Genomic DNA, 15,978 nt, shown 5'->3' on the forward strand with positions numbered 1-15,978 from the left:
GCTCTTGTTGTAAGTTTGGGTGTGGCTTGTTTTATAGGAATAGGTAACTCAAATACAGCTTAAGATAAAACCACTTGTACTAGATGAGCCCTTCTTTCTCTTAAATTTTTTTTTTCAACGTTTTTTATTTATTTTTGGGACAGAGAGAAACAGAGCATGAACGGGGGAGGGGCAGAGAGAGAGGGAGACACAGAATCGGAAACAGGCTCCAGGCTCCGAGCCATCAGCTCAGAGCCCGACGCGGGGCTCGAACTCACGGACCGCGAGATCGTGACCTGGCTGAAGTCGGACGCTTAACCGACTGCGCCACCCAGGCGCCCCGAGCCCTTCTTTCTCTTGATGGGTCCTTGCCCCAGAGGATTCTGGTTTATTTCAGAAGATACTGGGGACATACTCTAGACTGGTTCATTCAAACATATGCCCACAATGTGACTGGATCCTGACATAACCCAGGGGGGCCAGTGGGGCAAAGCAGGGCAGAAGCTGTAGGCCATCCCAGCTACACAGCTGCACCTGACTCCTGGGGGCCGACCATGAGGGCTCAGCCTTCAGGAAGAAGAAATCTTAACTGATAGCCAGCTGCTTTGCCCCATGGGAAGAACACAAGGTCTCATCCTGGGTGTGTTTTCCTTCTTCTCTGCCTCAAAGTCCTGTATTAGTGTCACCTTGGGTGGTGCAAATTAATCAAATGTAAGCTGGTCATGTTTTGTCCTACACCAATCATTTGGGCATCCAAACCACTGTATCCTGGGCCATGCTTCCAGACCATGGAATTTGAATATTTTAAACATTCAAATATGTGTATATTAGTACATGTTATGGTATGCAATATAATAACATGTTCAGCATTGCACGATTGACAAACATTTATTTTTCTATCATTCTGCTTTACTTAGGTAAATTAGTATCTTAGAATGGTAACTTCTGGGACCTTGAAATGGTACATGAGTAGGTGGTTTAGTTTAGAATGTATGACTAATACTTTTGCAGCTAAGTAACATTTTCTATTTTCCAAATTACTCTTTCGAGCCCACTTACGTTGCTTGACTATCAGTTATAATCCCTTCTTGGGAAATGTAATTCCTTCTTGGGAAACACCCCTCCGACCCACTCCTGGCCACATTTCTCCCCAGGCTTCTTTGTTCTCTGACTTCCAGATAGGTTTGACCAAAGCCAAGTACTGTCAGTGTCGAGGGCCAGGGAGTGAGAGGGGTTGGGTCTTCTCCCTCTTCCTTCCCCACTAGGCCTTGGTTTCTGAAGTGGCTGTGTTCCTGCACCACACAGAATACATCCTGTTGGATGGCCCCTCTCCTGTGGCTACAGCTCTTCCTGGGTTCTAGAACAACAACAGGCCCTTTCCCTTTTGCCTCCTCAAAAGCAGGCCATCCCTGCTAACCTGTGTCCCTTTATCAACCGCATGGTATCTATCATCACATTTGTATCTAAGTGTGTAAATATGTCAGCACTTATGCCATGAATACCTTTCACTGAAATACTGTAGAATTCGCTATCCCAAGAAGGTACCTAAGCAGAAAGTTTCTAATAGATGAGCCAAGTAATATCCAACTCTCCAATGTGTAGAGCACCTTGTCATTTCTATCGAAATCCTTTCACAGGTTTAAACTGACTCCGGATCTGGAGCCTGGATGGGTATTGCCTGAAGCCCAGAGTGCCTCTGGAGATGCTGTGTGAGGATTTTCATTGCTGCTTCGGTGGCTGGGAGCCCTGCCCACCCATGAGGAGACCAGGCGAGATGAGCAGGAACTTGTAGAGCAGGGCTGGGTTCTGCACTCAGGGATATCTAGGGAGGAAAAACACATCGTTCAAGTGACAGCCACCAAAACATCACAGAGGAAGCCATATAATTAAACTTATTTTAATGACACAAAACAGCTTTATCAAATTGTAGGGCTGGATGGGATTTAATGAGACTTCTCAATATGACCACCCTTAACCCCCATGCAATCTTCACCTTGAGCTAATAATAAGTTTGTTAGTCTCCAAAGTGCTTTCACAACCATAATTTCATTTGAACCTCAAGAAAATTCTGCAAGGTAGGTAGGGAGGCATTAGCATCTCCGTTTTACAAATAAATGGAACCGAAGAACAGGCAGTTTACGTGCCAGCCCAAGTTCACAGACCAGAAAGGTATTAAGGCCTGGTTTCGAGACTTCGGACTCTCAGGTCAGGTGAGCATAGGTAGAGTTCCCATATTTTCACTCACTACTAATCTGTGCATGCACACATTCGTTCTAAAAAGGCAAAGGCAACATATTTGGTTGACATTCCAACCAAAACTCACAGTGAGAAAGGATATCTCCTGGACATCTGGCCGTGAGCAAGAAAGGGAAGAGGGGAAGATGGGGAGAACAAGAGAAAAAAAGATACGAGCTGAGCTTGCAGGAGCAGGAGCAATGGAGTCTTGTAAATTCCCTCTTGCGTTGGCCCCTACTCGGCAGAGAGACACAAGGAGACGGGGCAGGTATGCAGATACTGTAGCCTTCCCTGAATAAAATCCTGATCCCACAAGATTCCATATTCAGCTGGCATGGCCCAGCCGTCAGATGGTTTGTTATATCCCTCTCATGCTCTGCTGGGTATGTTTGCAGCAGAGTTTCTGTTAATCTGGAAGTAATCCTACTTTAGGCTTTGACAAATCAAAAATTGCTTCAGCCTAGGCACCTGGGTGGCTCAGTTGGTTGAGCGTCTGACTTTGGCTCAGGTCATGATCTCACGGTTTGTGGGCTCGAACCCCCAGTCGGGTTCTGTGCTGACAGCTGGGAGCCTGGAGCCTGCTCTTGATTCTGTGTCTCGCTCTCTCTCTGCCCTTCCCCCACTCATGCTCTGTCTCTGTCTCTCTCAAAAATAAATAAACAAAAAAAGAAATTGATTTAGCCAATGACTGCTGTCTCCTGTTCTCTTCTCCAGGGAACCAGGTCCCTCATTATTCCACAAAGATGCCCCACACTGTCTGGTCTTGCCTCACACCCTACACTAGCCTCATGCACTCTATTTCTTCTCTACATCTAGCCTATCCTTCAAGGTCTACCTTCTCCAAGAAGCTTGAGTGTCTTAACCCTCAGGGATTTCTGCCTCAGCTGGATTCCTGAAGCCATTATTATTGAGACCTCAGACTTTGCATTAAACATATGTTCTTGGACATTTGTATTCATTCCTGGATGTAATTATTTGTGCCCTGACAGGACTGCAAACTTCCTGAGAGCAAAGCTGGAATCTTACACTTCAGTGAATCTATGGGTTCCTGCCTATAGGAGATCCATACATTTTTGTTGATAATTTTTCTGGAAAAAAGTAGGTAAAACTGGAATTAAATGTAGTAAGTTGTTAGACTTGGAGAGGAAAAAGGGGAAGAAAAGGGAGTAGGTAATCTTCCCTCTTTTGCAGCTTTCAGTGTTGTTTTAAGAGCAATGGAGAATAAGCATTTTCAGTGTTCTAAGATCAACATAAAGTAAGAGAACAGAGGTGTTCCTTTCTGCTATTTTAGTGACAATGAAGGTAAAAATAATACTTGTTGAATGAAAAAAAAGGACTAGTTCTCTGGGATACAAGAATGGGCTAGTCACACCTCACCTGTAACAGTTTCAAATTTAATCCTATTACTCTGCAAAGCTTATTTATCACTGCATTTGAGGATCTTCTTTCTCCTAAGTCCCCGGGGGAAAGTTCACATGCTGAGGCAGGCTCCTCTCAAACTCTCCTTTTTAGCCAAGGCAGGTCCCAGGGATTCACTTCCCCATACCCACCATCCCCCCCACCCTTGGTAATTGTCATTGCCTATCCAGACTGTTGGGTTCCTCTTTCCTCTAAGATTGGCTCTAGAAAGATGGTCTCCATACATCCACCCTTTCTTTCTGTCCCTGAAAACAAGTTCGTAGACCCTCTTCATTTTAAGGCTTTAATTTCCATCATTGCAAGAGAAAAGATAAGATTTAAGGGAAAAACATGAGGAAGTTACATAAAGGGTATAAATCTGACAGTCTTGTACCTTGATCCACAGCATCTGATGATCTGGTTAAAATAACTGGCAATGTGTTTTATACCAACATTGGTTATAAGATAATAGAAAAATACACATTGGTCTCTGCTCCATGTTCCTGACACAGGGCTCCTCAAACCCTTATAATTTCCTGAGTGATGAGAGCACTGGAAGCATCTTTTGTTTTATTGAAGGGACTCTGGATGGGCTCCTGGATGGGGACTGGTCACCAGAAAGGCCAAGCCATGATTAGAAGCTTAGAATTTTCAGCCCCATTGACCATCCTCCAGAGAGGGGAGAGGAGCTAGAAATGGAGTTAATAATTGATTGTGCCTTGGTGCCGAAGCCTCCATGAGAATCCCAAATGGATGAAGTTGCTCTTACAAACAATGTTGTTATAAATTATCTTTACTTACGTGCAGGTCCATCTGCTGTAGCCTTTCCTCAGTCTATTCCCATGAAGAGGGAGGGAATCAGCTACCGATCTTTCTCAACTCACAATGGGGTTATGTCCCGATAAACACACCATGAATTGAAAATATTGTAAGTCAAAAATGCATTTAATACACCTAACTTACCGACCATGATAGATAGCTCAACCTAGCCTACCTTACACATGCTCAGAACTCTTACATTAGCCTACGGTTGGGCAAAATCATCAAACACACAGCCTATTTTATAATAAAGTGTGGAATAGCTTATATAATGTATTGAATTTTTTAAAAAAGTGAGAAACAGAATGGTTGTGTGGATACAGAATGGTTGTAACTATCAGCTGTTTACCCTCGTGATTGTGTGGCCAACTGGGAGCTGTGACTCCCCGGCCTGCATCACAAGAGAGTGTTGTACTACATATTGCCAGCCTGGGAAAAGATCAAAATCCCAAACTCAAAGTATGGTTTCTACTGAATATGAATCACCTTTCACCATTGTAAAGTTGATGGTTGATCCTAAATCAAACCATTCAAAGCCAGGGACCATCTATTATTTAAATACATTTTTCTTGCTGGTTGAACTTACTGCTCTCTTTCTTTTCTCTACACCCTACATGCGATGCTGCTGGAACCTATGACTCCGAGGTCAAGAGCATGTGCTCTACCAACTAAGCCAGCTGGGAGCCCCTTACTGTTCTTTTTCTAGAGATATTTACCCAACAATATTTCTTTAAAAAAATTTTTTTTTAATTTTCTTTTTATGTTTATTCATTTTTGAAAGAGAGAGACGGAGCACAAGCAGGGGTGGGGCGGAGAGAGAGGGACACACAGAATCTGAAGCAGGCTCCAGGCTCTGAGCTGTCAGCACAGAGTCCGACACAGGGCTCAAACTCACAAACTGTGAGACCATGACCTGAGCTGAAGCTGGACGCTCAACCAACTGAGCCACCCAGGTGCCCCTACCCAATAATATTTCTATGTCTCGTCAGCATGTCTTTAAAAGGGAAGACATTTATATGTAAAGGCCATGCTTTACATAACAGAAGTCTCCAGGGTTCTGTTCTTGTCCCACTTCCTAGGCAATCAGTACCTACATCTTCAATTGCTGGTTTTATATCTCTTGCCCCGCTGTCCCTCCTGAGCTCTTGGCTCATAAATTCAGCTCTCTTCTGAATATGTACATTGGTACTCCTACAGGTCTCTCGCACCTAGCATGTCCTGCTGCGTTTCCAGTCTCAGTGATGGTTGGTATGAGCATTAACACAACTGTCCAATCCAGATACCTAGGAGTTACCCCTTCCTTGATTGGAAGCTTTCTCCCTCCAGCCTGTAAGCCCCTGGAGGGCAGGGACTGTATCTTATTATGGTTGTATCCCTAATGCCCACCCTTGTACCTGTAAATATTTGTTGGATAAATGAATAAATATATGCATGATTTTTCCTCTTTCATTTCAGGGCAATGGCTAAAAGCACCTTGCAGGTGGACTTTGAAGTAGAGATAGAAAATTCTTATCTTCAGACTGGATGGTCATTTTATTGGGCACAGAAGAGTGAGAATGGGGAGAGGCTATGGAAGCTGAGTGACCCAAGAAAGGGTAGGACCTTATAGGAGGCTATGACCCAAGAAGGGCTATCAACCCAGGAACAAGCAGCTTGAATTGTGTATAGCAGCTTGAATATACTTCTGGGTGTCACTCCCCACTTCAATTTTGTTTTCTGGTTCTCCATTCACATTATTTGCAGAAACTTGCAAATGATCATTGATACAAACAACACCACTGGATAAAACCTGGGATCATTTAAGAGAATAGACTAGGTAAGGAGTGTCTAGATATGGAAAACAGATAGATATAGTAACCATAATGACAGCCCCTGCTGTGTGTCAATCATCCTTCTAGAAATACCAGTAAAAACAATTGCACGTATCTGACTGCCTTGTGCTGTGTCATACCTTTATTATTTCATTTAATCTTCCCAAGCCTGTGATATGGTAAAGAAAGGTAAGGAAGAAAGGTAAACAATCTTCACTCCGTAGGAGACCCTATCCACCTTCCCCTTTTACAAAAATCACTCAACACTTTCTTATGACACCCAGTTCAAGAGTAATGTGGTAATACTATGTATAAACATGGAATATTGTATTTGAAAATAATAAAGTCAGAAGTATTTTGTTTTAGTCATATAAACACAGCTTCAACTCACTCTTAGAAATTGTCTCAGCATAGGATATGGGTTGAGCAATAAGTAAGAGTCACTGGTGGGGACAAAGGTTCAGAGGACAGAGAAGGTGGCTGAGGAGTGCTCGCCTGAGAGGGGTTTCCTTCTGGGAAGAAAGTCTTAGAGTCCTGGATGTTTAATCTCCAGAATGGAGCTGCTTCCTGGATTTTTCGATCTGAGAATTCTGTGAGAAGGCTCCCTGCTGTCCTCCTGACTGCTTAGGATCCCAGATTGCTGCTCAGAGCCGTGTGGTCACCCTTCCAGGGGGCCCCTGCTTTGGTCAACACTATGGAGAGGGTGTTCCCTTTTTGTCCTTGCTCACTCTGCTTCCATGAGAAACAGAGGGAGGGTGTTAGGGAAAAATCATCAACAGAGTTTTAAAGAAGTCACAGGCTTGTCTTTGCTCTTGGTTTATCTTTTAAGGAACCTTGGGGTAGAGCTGTGAGCTGTGGAGGAAGACTAAGCAACCCCTAGGCAGGGTTTTGAAATTTAAATCCAAGACTATGTGATGGCACCATTCAGTCTCCCAAGTGAAGTAAGGTAGGGGTGTGTTGCAAAATGTGCATAGGCCATAAAGTTCCAATGGTTGTTTTTTAGTAATGATTGTGAACTCGGATTTCAAAACAGCCATGTCTTAGAAAATTGGCTTCTAATGTAGTTTGTGGTGAAATGCTATATTACTAAATGTTATACAACACACAAATATATATACTACATACATATGTGTGTATGTGTTCATTCACATATAAATGTGTGTATGTATGAATGTGTATGTGTGTGTGTATATATATATATATATACACACACATATATACTTTTTTTAATTTTTATTTATTTCTGAGGCAGAGAGACAGAGCATGAGCGGGGGAGGGGCAGAGAGAGACACACACAGAATCAGAAGCAGGCTCCAGGCTCTGTGCTGCGCTGGCAGCACAGAGCCCGACGCGGGGCTCGAACTCACAAACTGTGAGATCATGACCTGAGCCGAAGTTGGTCGCTCAACCGACTGAGCCACCCAGGCGCCCCTGTACTTTTTTTTTTAAGTAAGATCTAGGCCCAAAGTGGGGCTTGAACTCACAATCCTGAGATCAAGAACCACATGCTCTACTGAGCGAGCCAGCCAGGCAGCCCACATACATATATATTTTAAACCCAGCAGTAACAGTGATTAAATATCCGTCATAACTAATATGTATATAACTAATAATATTACATAACTCACAAACATGGTTCTTCTCTTCTGATAGATCCCAAAGAGAAGCCAATTTGTGTCAAATATTTTGTGTGTAACTCTTAAAAACAAGTAGCCATTATGCTACAGTCTAAATATTTAGTGAGGGGCGCCTAGGTGGCTCAATCAGTTAAGTGTCCGACTTCGGCTCAGGTCATGATCTCGCAGTCCATGCGTTGGAGCCCCGCATGGGCTCTGTGCTGACAGCTCAGAGCCTGGAGCCTATTTCAGATTCTGTGTCTCCCTCTCTGCCTCTCTCTGGCGCTCTGTCTCTGTCTCTCAAAAATAAATAAACATTAAAAAAATTTTTTTAAATAAAAAATAAATATTCAGTAAAAGAGAAGCAGGTAGAGTCACTCTTGTTGGAAATGCCAGGGTAATTTATTATGCAAAGCATCACAAAGAAGATAACAAGACAGAACAAGAAAACTATGCTCTTTTAGAGGCAAAGGATAAATGCAAAGACTCTAAGTAGTGGTCCTTCCTAAGAGTTAATTTTGCCCCCAGGATTCTTAGCAATTAGGCCCTTTCTTCTCATAGGCATCAAAAATTAACAACCAATATTGTAATTAGTAAGCAGAGGAGCACAGGTAGCACAGAATTCACAGTATTGAGTTCAACACACATACACAGTTCAGTCTGAGTGTGGAATAAAAGACCCAAAGTCGCTGAGGAGGGAATACATGTATGTATGTGCAGGGGCAGACTGTACAGAGACCATGCAGGAAAAAAAATAGGTAGCTCACATTTCAGCCGCTATGGATGCAATCACTTTTCACATAGTGGAAATCATGGGGGAAAGAAAAGACAAAGGGAGCTAAAACTGAGGGCAAGTAAAAGTACAAGCGAAAAAGAGAAGCTTATTCCATAGGGAGGGAGCCTGCTGCCAATGTCCCTTGGCTGCTGCCTGACCTCTGACCTCTCTGCAGCTTTCACGATCAGTGCTCTCTCTCTCTCTCTCTCTCTCTCTCTCCTGCAGCCTCAGGCAGTGACCTGGTGGGATTTTGATACTGGTAATTGCTATTACCCACACCAGCTGCTACTTACTGAATACTTATTTGAGCTAGGCACTACTAAATGCCTTATACCCCCTCTGCTAACTCTGTGAGGTTAGTGTCATTACTAACTCCGTTTTACAGATGAGGAAACAGAACCTCCCAGAGGTTCATAACTGACCCAAATCACTGAGCTACCAAAACTGGTGCCATGGGCCACCTGGCTGGCTCAGTTGGCAGAGCATGAGACTCTTGATCTCTCGGGGTCACGAGTTCAAGCCTATGTTGGGTCTGGAGCTTTTAAAAAAGTAAATAAAACAGGGGCACCTGGGTGGCTCAGTCAGTTGAGTGGTTGAGCATCCGACTCGGGATTTCTGCTCCAGTAGGGTCATGATCTCACAGTTCAAGGGTTCGGGCCTGCTTAGGATTCTCTGTCTCCCTCTCTGCCCCTCCCCCCACCAAAATAAATAAACATTTAAAAAACAAATAGATAAAATTGTGGTATCAGGCATTGAACCTAGGCTGTTTGAGTCCCAAACCTATACTCTTGGTCAGCAAAGTGAAAGATAATACGGTATTTCTTTTTAAGTTTATTTAAGTAATACTCTACACCCAACATGGGGCTTGAACTCATGATCTGGATATCAAGAGTCTCATGTTCTTCCAACTGAGCCAGCCAGGTGCCCTGCAAGATAAGATGGTATTTAATGAGAGAGAACACAAACAAGTGTTGAATACCTAAGATACACCTGGCATTTAGTCCGGACAACAATCCTGCAAGGGAGGAATCATTATTCCCATTTTACAGATGAAGAAATAGAGGCTCAGAAAGGTTTGGTCACTCACTTATCCAAAATTGTGTCATTTGGTAAAAGAACTCTGGTCTCTCTGACCACAAAGCCCATATTCTTTCTTACTCTGTATTCCAAATGGAACTCTCATGAGTTTCACTGATTGAGCTAAATAATTAAAGATCTCTCCTGTTGAGATTTCTAATTCTGCCCATCCAAACCAAATAAACAAACACCTGGGGAAGTCATCAGACTTTGAAAGAAGTCTATTAAAGACTGCCTGTAAGGAAACCACTGCATAGGTTTGTTTCGTAAATACTTCTGTTACAGTTAATTGTATTTTCTAAAGTTCAAAGAAAAGGATAGGAGACAGAAACCAGTTTCCATTGGTTTATAATCAGAACTCACCAGTGTAATTGATTCTTTCTGGTATTCTATGCAAAGTCACTTTAGTCACAGCTGTGTCCCTCTGGCATCAGAAGAAAGCAGGGAATAAATGTGCAGGGGACTGTGGGGTTCTGCAGCTCCAGGCTTTAGTTAGACAGGAATGGACTTTAAAGATGATGGGATCCAAACTCTCATTTTATAAATGGGAAAATGAAAACTCAAAGGTTGAGTGACTGCTAGTTAATTGTAGAGCAGAGGCCAGAAAACTGGCTTTCCTGATTCTTAAGCCATTGTTCTTTCACGACAAGAATCAGCTATCACTTTGGAGTATATTCTTTTTTCCTCCTCTTCTGATTCAGAGAGGGGATGAAAAAAAGGTGACAAAGCTTACAGAAGCATTTAAAAGATCAGGACACTAAAAACCAAGTTAGCTTGGAAAGCGTTGGAAGGTAACTGCAGAAGCTTGAATTAGCAGAGTACAGAAAAAGATAAGGTCTTATCTAGAGCAATTAGAGTAAGCAGGCAATTAAAGGCTTTTGTTACTAGCATTTAGGTGAATGGTCTGAAACAGCAAGCTTTTTGAAATGCGTGGCCAGATCAGAACCTAGAAAGTGAGGACTTCTCTGATCGCCAAGAAAAAGCAGTGTGAGCTAAAAGGTACTTAATGTTTTTACACTTAACTTGGTAGGAAAAAGAAAAAGAAAAATGACATGAAACAAGATGTCAGCTGGGGTCCTCTGAGTCTACCTCCAGGTCCCAGGAAGTCCAAAGCCCACCCTTCAGTTTTTGTGAATTGTCCCAGGAGGTTTTGTTTTTCCTGTCTTCTAGACTTCCGAGATCTTGCTTCCATGTGTAAATTGAGAATTTACTGTAGAGATGGAAGGCGGGGTTTACATCTCAGTAACAGCAGATAAATTCGGATCTGAATGGGTCCTAGCCTCGCTTCCCGACCTGTCTCAGCACCTGGCTGGCTCTTTCTCCACCACTTCTCTCCCTCCTCCCAAGCTGGAAGAGAAACAACAAACTTCCTCTAATCTCCGGCAGAGCAGGTTTCCCTTCCTCTGGAGACCAGGTGCCTGTAACATCCAAGCCCTCAAGGTGGCATCCCTCCCCACAAGCTCATCAAAGCTTTCCCCCAAGGAGACAGCTCCCTCTTTCCCCTTCCTGAACAGGCATTGTAGGTCTGGCTGTTAAGATTTGGAGGAAAAAAAAAAAAAAGAAAGAAAGAAATTCCCATGTCTTTATACAAGATGGAAAATTTTCTTAAGATAGTACTTGCTGGGGTCCCTGGGTGGCTCAGGCAGTTGGGTGACTCTTGATTTGGGCTCAGGTCATGATCTCATAGTTCTTGGGTTTGAGCCCCGTGTTAAGCCCCATGTCTGGCTCTGTGCTGAAGGCTCTAAACCCATTTGGGATTCCCTCTCTCTGCCCTTCCCCTGCTTGCTCCCACGCACACGCGCATGCTCACGCTCTCTCTCACTCTCAAAATAAATAAACTTAAAAAAAAATTTTTTTTAAAAGATAGTACTTGCTGTACTGTGGCGTTTATATATTTAAATTGCTTTGTTCTTTATGAAATTTTAATAACTAAGAGCAACGGACATTTCTTTATATAATTTTAATAAACAATCTTCAAAATTATAAAGCATTAGTGATCAGACCTAGGCTTTATTCCCATCTTCTATCAATGATTCACACCAGAAGGGGTTAAATGAAACAGCTGTAAAGAGGCAGCTTTAGAATTGAAAGCCATACGTGGAAATCAGGTACCCTTTAAATGGGCAGGTTTTGAAAACTCAAGTCTAGTAAATAATACAAAACATCACAAGTTCACCGTAATACATGTGGATTTGAAACTGTTTCCCTAAGCAGGTTTCTCTTTTTGGAGACATTTCTCATATTTGAAAACTATAAATCGTGACAGACAAAAAGTGAAGAAGACGGGTCTCAGTAGCCTCATGGCCACGGTCCTGGAGAGATGACTTAAGGAATATTCTCTGTATTCTCTTATACTCCCGAGCTTTGTTCTGTTTCAACCCTTCCATTCCACAAAGCTCTACCTTTTCCAAGTATCCAAGTATTTTCTGCTTACAGGGGCAAGAAAGACTCAGTGTTCAGGTGTCAGGCACCTGCTGGGCAGAGCTTTGTGGGTCTGTCCTTCTCATCCTCGCCTTAATAATATGTTCCCGAGTTCTGCCTGCTCCCGTTTCTCTAGTTCCTCCTGAAATCTTCCTACATACACCTATCTTTATGACGTGAGACCTTTCTATCAAATGAACACAGGGTTCCCTCTGCTGCAATTGCATGGGGCTTTGTCCACCACCCTCTCCATAGTGGCAATTCTCAGAGTTTTCCTTGCTTCTCTCCTTCTGTCCCCTAATTCAATTTCTTCAAAACCCATTTCCTCTTCTCTGTGGTCCCACATCCAGCATTTCCAAAATTTGCACAATCGCCTTGCATCACTTAGGAGGTTGCTTATTTCCTCTGAGCTACGTGGCCCACTGAGAGAGCAAACTGCCACTGCCTGGAGAGGGGGAAACCTTAGCCACATGCAGCCTCGTGGCCCAAACGGCCAGATCAGACTGAGAAAAAGATCCTAGCACACTTTTGGAGGGTTTAATTGTGCTTTCTGCTCCTTATCAAAAGTACGAAGCATAAATAGTGATTATAATTAGTACATTTACATAAACAACACAAGTAGATCACCACCATTGCACACTTCATTTTATTAATAGCTTCGTTGTTCTCCATCATTGTTTAATTTGCCCTGGTTTCCCTTCCAGCTTTAATTAGCACAACTTTTAAAGTTTATAAATATAATGAATTTTTTAACTTAAGCAAGCCCCTCTAGTGTGTGACAGATGGTTAATGTCAAAAGCCCATGGGGAAGGCTTCTGTTTAGCCTTTGATTTTGTTTTGTTTTTTAGGCCAGAGAAATGTTTGACTGTGCTGATAATTTGTAAGCATACATCAACCATCAACTTTTATGTGCTTTAAATTCCTGGCTCTCCCCTGGATTTCTCTTCTACTCCTGGCCCAGGAGGGGCCTGGAAACCAGGCAGAAGCATGCCTAAATGGCCTATGTGATAAGCCTCATAAAGTTATTTTTCTCAATTAATGGTTTTCACTGACAATTTTACTGCTCTGCTTTCAGCTTCCTCATTCCCTTGGGCATCTGTACATATGTCTGTGATAAGCCTCATCCAGTCCAACAAAATTGGCCCCTCAGAATGCAGACTGCCCTATTTTTAAAAAAGCTCATTTTATAAAAGCTCTCTCTTTTTTTTGAAACATAACACTTGAAAATACATTTAAACAGAAAGTAATAGAGCTTTAAAAGAGAGCTATAAAAGTGATTTATTCATGAGTACATACTTATTCCTCTCCCAATTGACATCCACTTTACATTAATTTTCCTTGCGTGTGTATCCTCAGCTTTTTTTCCCTAAATCTTTACTGCTAAAATGAACTTTTTATTTCATCCTTATTCTCTTCTACTTTGCTCCAAAGACTCATACGGGCTGAGAGAGATCCACTGGGGGTACATAACCACAGTTTGGGAAACTCTGCTCTGAAATAATAATGTTCCCTAATCACAATCACTGACTTTATTAGGTAGTCAATTAGCTATTTTTTAACTGGGGAAAGAAAAATTCCTAATTCCTTTTTTCTGAAGTTACTTCAAATGCACTTTTACAATCATGCCCCACTGGGAGCAGGAAAGCATACCTTTTTCTTAGGTCAGTGGAACCTTCACTCTATAAGGAAATAATCTATAGAGACCCCCCACCCCAACAGACTCACAGCAGAAGAAAGAACCAATGATAATTGTGCTTCCTTTATATTGTATACTTTCAAAGCAGATTCATCCATTTCACTTCATCCAGTCTGTTTTTTATTTTTTATTTTTTTAGCAGATAAGAAAATAGAGGTGTAGAGTCTCATGGTAATAAAAGCTACAGGGGTGCCTGGGTGGCTCAGTTGGTTAAGCGTCCAACTTTGGCTCAGGTCATGATTGTGGGTTCAAGCCCTGTGTTGGGCTGGTGCTGACAGCTCGGAGCCTGGAGCCTGCTCTTGATTCTATGTCTCTCTCTCTCTCTCTGCCCCTCCCCCACTCTGTTTCTCTCCCCCTCTCTCTCTCTCTCAAAAATAAACACTTAAAATATTAAAAATAAATAAATAAAAGGTACAGCACAGGGATTATAGGCACTGATATTATGATAGCGTTGTGTGGTGTCATCAGATGGTAGCTACAACTTGTGGTGAGCAAAGCTTAACATATAGAGATGTTAAGTCACTCCTTTATACACCTGAAATTAATGCAGCATTGTACATCAACTATACTCAAAAAAAATTTTTTAAATAGAACCTAAGAGAAATTAAATAAAAGATGTCTTTAAGGTCACACAGCTTGTCAGAGACCAGAATTTAAACCACCACTTGATGATTCTGATTAAAAAAAACAAATTTAGTTTCACAAATAGGATTCAAGATCCAGCAATCTTCACAAATGTTATGGTGGGGAAGCTTTTGTAAGCAATACTTACCAGTGACTGTGCTTTCCTTAGTTTAGATCTATCCTGCAATTTATTTTTCTTATCATGTGACTGTCGGCTGAAATCTGGGTTCATTTCATGTCTTTTCCTCCTTCTGTAAATTAGAAATCATTGGAAAATTACAAACAATCATTTTAAATTTGCATGGCTATTTGTCTGTTTGATTTTGTTGTTCCTATGATTTAAATGATTGTTTTCACTCAAGTGGAAATGGGCCAAATGTAGATCATAAGAGAACTGGTTGAATAAACTCTGATGCATCCACACAATGGAGTACCATGAGCTATAAAAAGTAAGGCAGGGTAATTCTACATACAACTGTGGAGTGATCACCAGGATATATTGTTACATGAAAAAAGAAAGGTGGGGGTGCCTGGGTGGATCAGTTGGTTAAGCTTCTGACTTAGGTCAGGTCATGATCTTGCAGTTCATGGGTTTGAGCCCTATGTCAGGCTCTGTGCTGACAGCTCAGAGCCTGGAGTCTGCTTTGGATTCTGTGTGTGTCTCTCTCTGCCCCTCCCCTGCTCACACTCTGTCTCTCTCTCTCTCAAAAATAAATAAACATTAAAAATGTTAAAAAAAAAAAAAAGAAAGGTGAATAAAGTGGTATGTTTATTTCAAAAATGCCTGTGTGTATTTGCTTAAATTTTTTTAAATGGAAGGACGACACCATAACATCTTGAAAAATGGTTACCTATAAGTAGGATCCCTATGTGATCCAATCAAGAACAAAGAACAGTATGGAGGGGTAGGAACAGAAGCTAGACTTCTCCAAATATACTTTGTTTTATATATTTGACTTTGGAACCATCTCAATTTTTCTCAAAATTATAAAATAAAACAAAGGAAGAAAATCCCTAAAATCTAAGAATAAAAGAAACAACCTTGTCTATGGAGTTAGTGGCATTATTACACATGGAGGAATTAGTTAGTTCATGGGACTTTAACACAGTAATTTGTCCGCATATTCTTTGTAGTATTCTACAAAGAACTAAGGACAAAAATACAGGCAAAGAAATCTTAAACTGTTTTTTAGTAATCCTATTGTTTGTATTAATATTAGTATTGGTTTTCTAAAACTATCATATATATTAGGATAAAGTAGGGATCAGCAAAATGCAGCCCAGAGGTGAACTCTGGCCCAATGCCTATTTTTGTAAATAAAGTTATATGGGGACATAGTCATGCTTATATTTTTTTGCATCTCGTCTTTGACTGTTTTCAGACTACAATGGCAAAGTCGAACAGTTGTGACAGAGATATATCCTGTAAAGCGTTTATTCTCTGGCACTTTCCAAAAAAGTCTGCCTGAAGTAATGGATCTAAGCAATGATCCTCAATAGCCACTAACATCACAAAAAAAGAGACAA

At 41.7% G+C, this 15,978-nt stretch overlaps 1 protein-coding gene across 5 annotated transcripts in view; it reads right to left on the bottom strand.

Moving 5' to 3' along the window:
- Positions 1 to 848: 848 nt before the first annotated feature.
- FBXO16 (F-box protein 16) overlaps positions 849 to 15,978 on the bottom strand; it is a 55,263-nt gene continuing 40,133 nt past the window's right edge. For 3 of the 5 annotated variants that reach the window (XM_058720779.1, XM_058720781.1, XM_058720778.1), the window contains 2 exons: positions 14,600 to 14,702; positions 849 to 1,801 (listed from right to left, as the gene is read on the bottom strand). In XM_058720779.1, coding sequence (XP_058576762.1) covers positions 1,619 to 1,801; positions 14,600 to 14,702 — 286 coding nt within the window. In that variant the 3' untranslated portion in view covers positions 849 to 1,618. Of the gene's footprint in view, positions 1,802 to 2,302; positions 2,329 to 8,238; positions 10,921 to 14,599; positions 14,703 to 15,978 lie in introns of those variants that run through there. The other 2 variants (XM_058720780.1, XM_058720782.1) reach the window with 2 other exon arrangements.

The sequence above is a fragment of the Neofelis nebulosa genome, chromosome 3 (assembly GCF_028018385.1).
Source record: "Neofelis nebulosa isolate mNeoNeb1 chromosome 3, mNeoNeb1.pri, whole genome shotgun sequence".
NCBI lineage: Eukaryota > Metazoa > Chordata > Mammalia > Carnivora > Felidae > Neofelis > Neofelis nebulosa.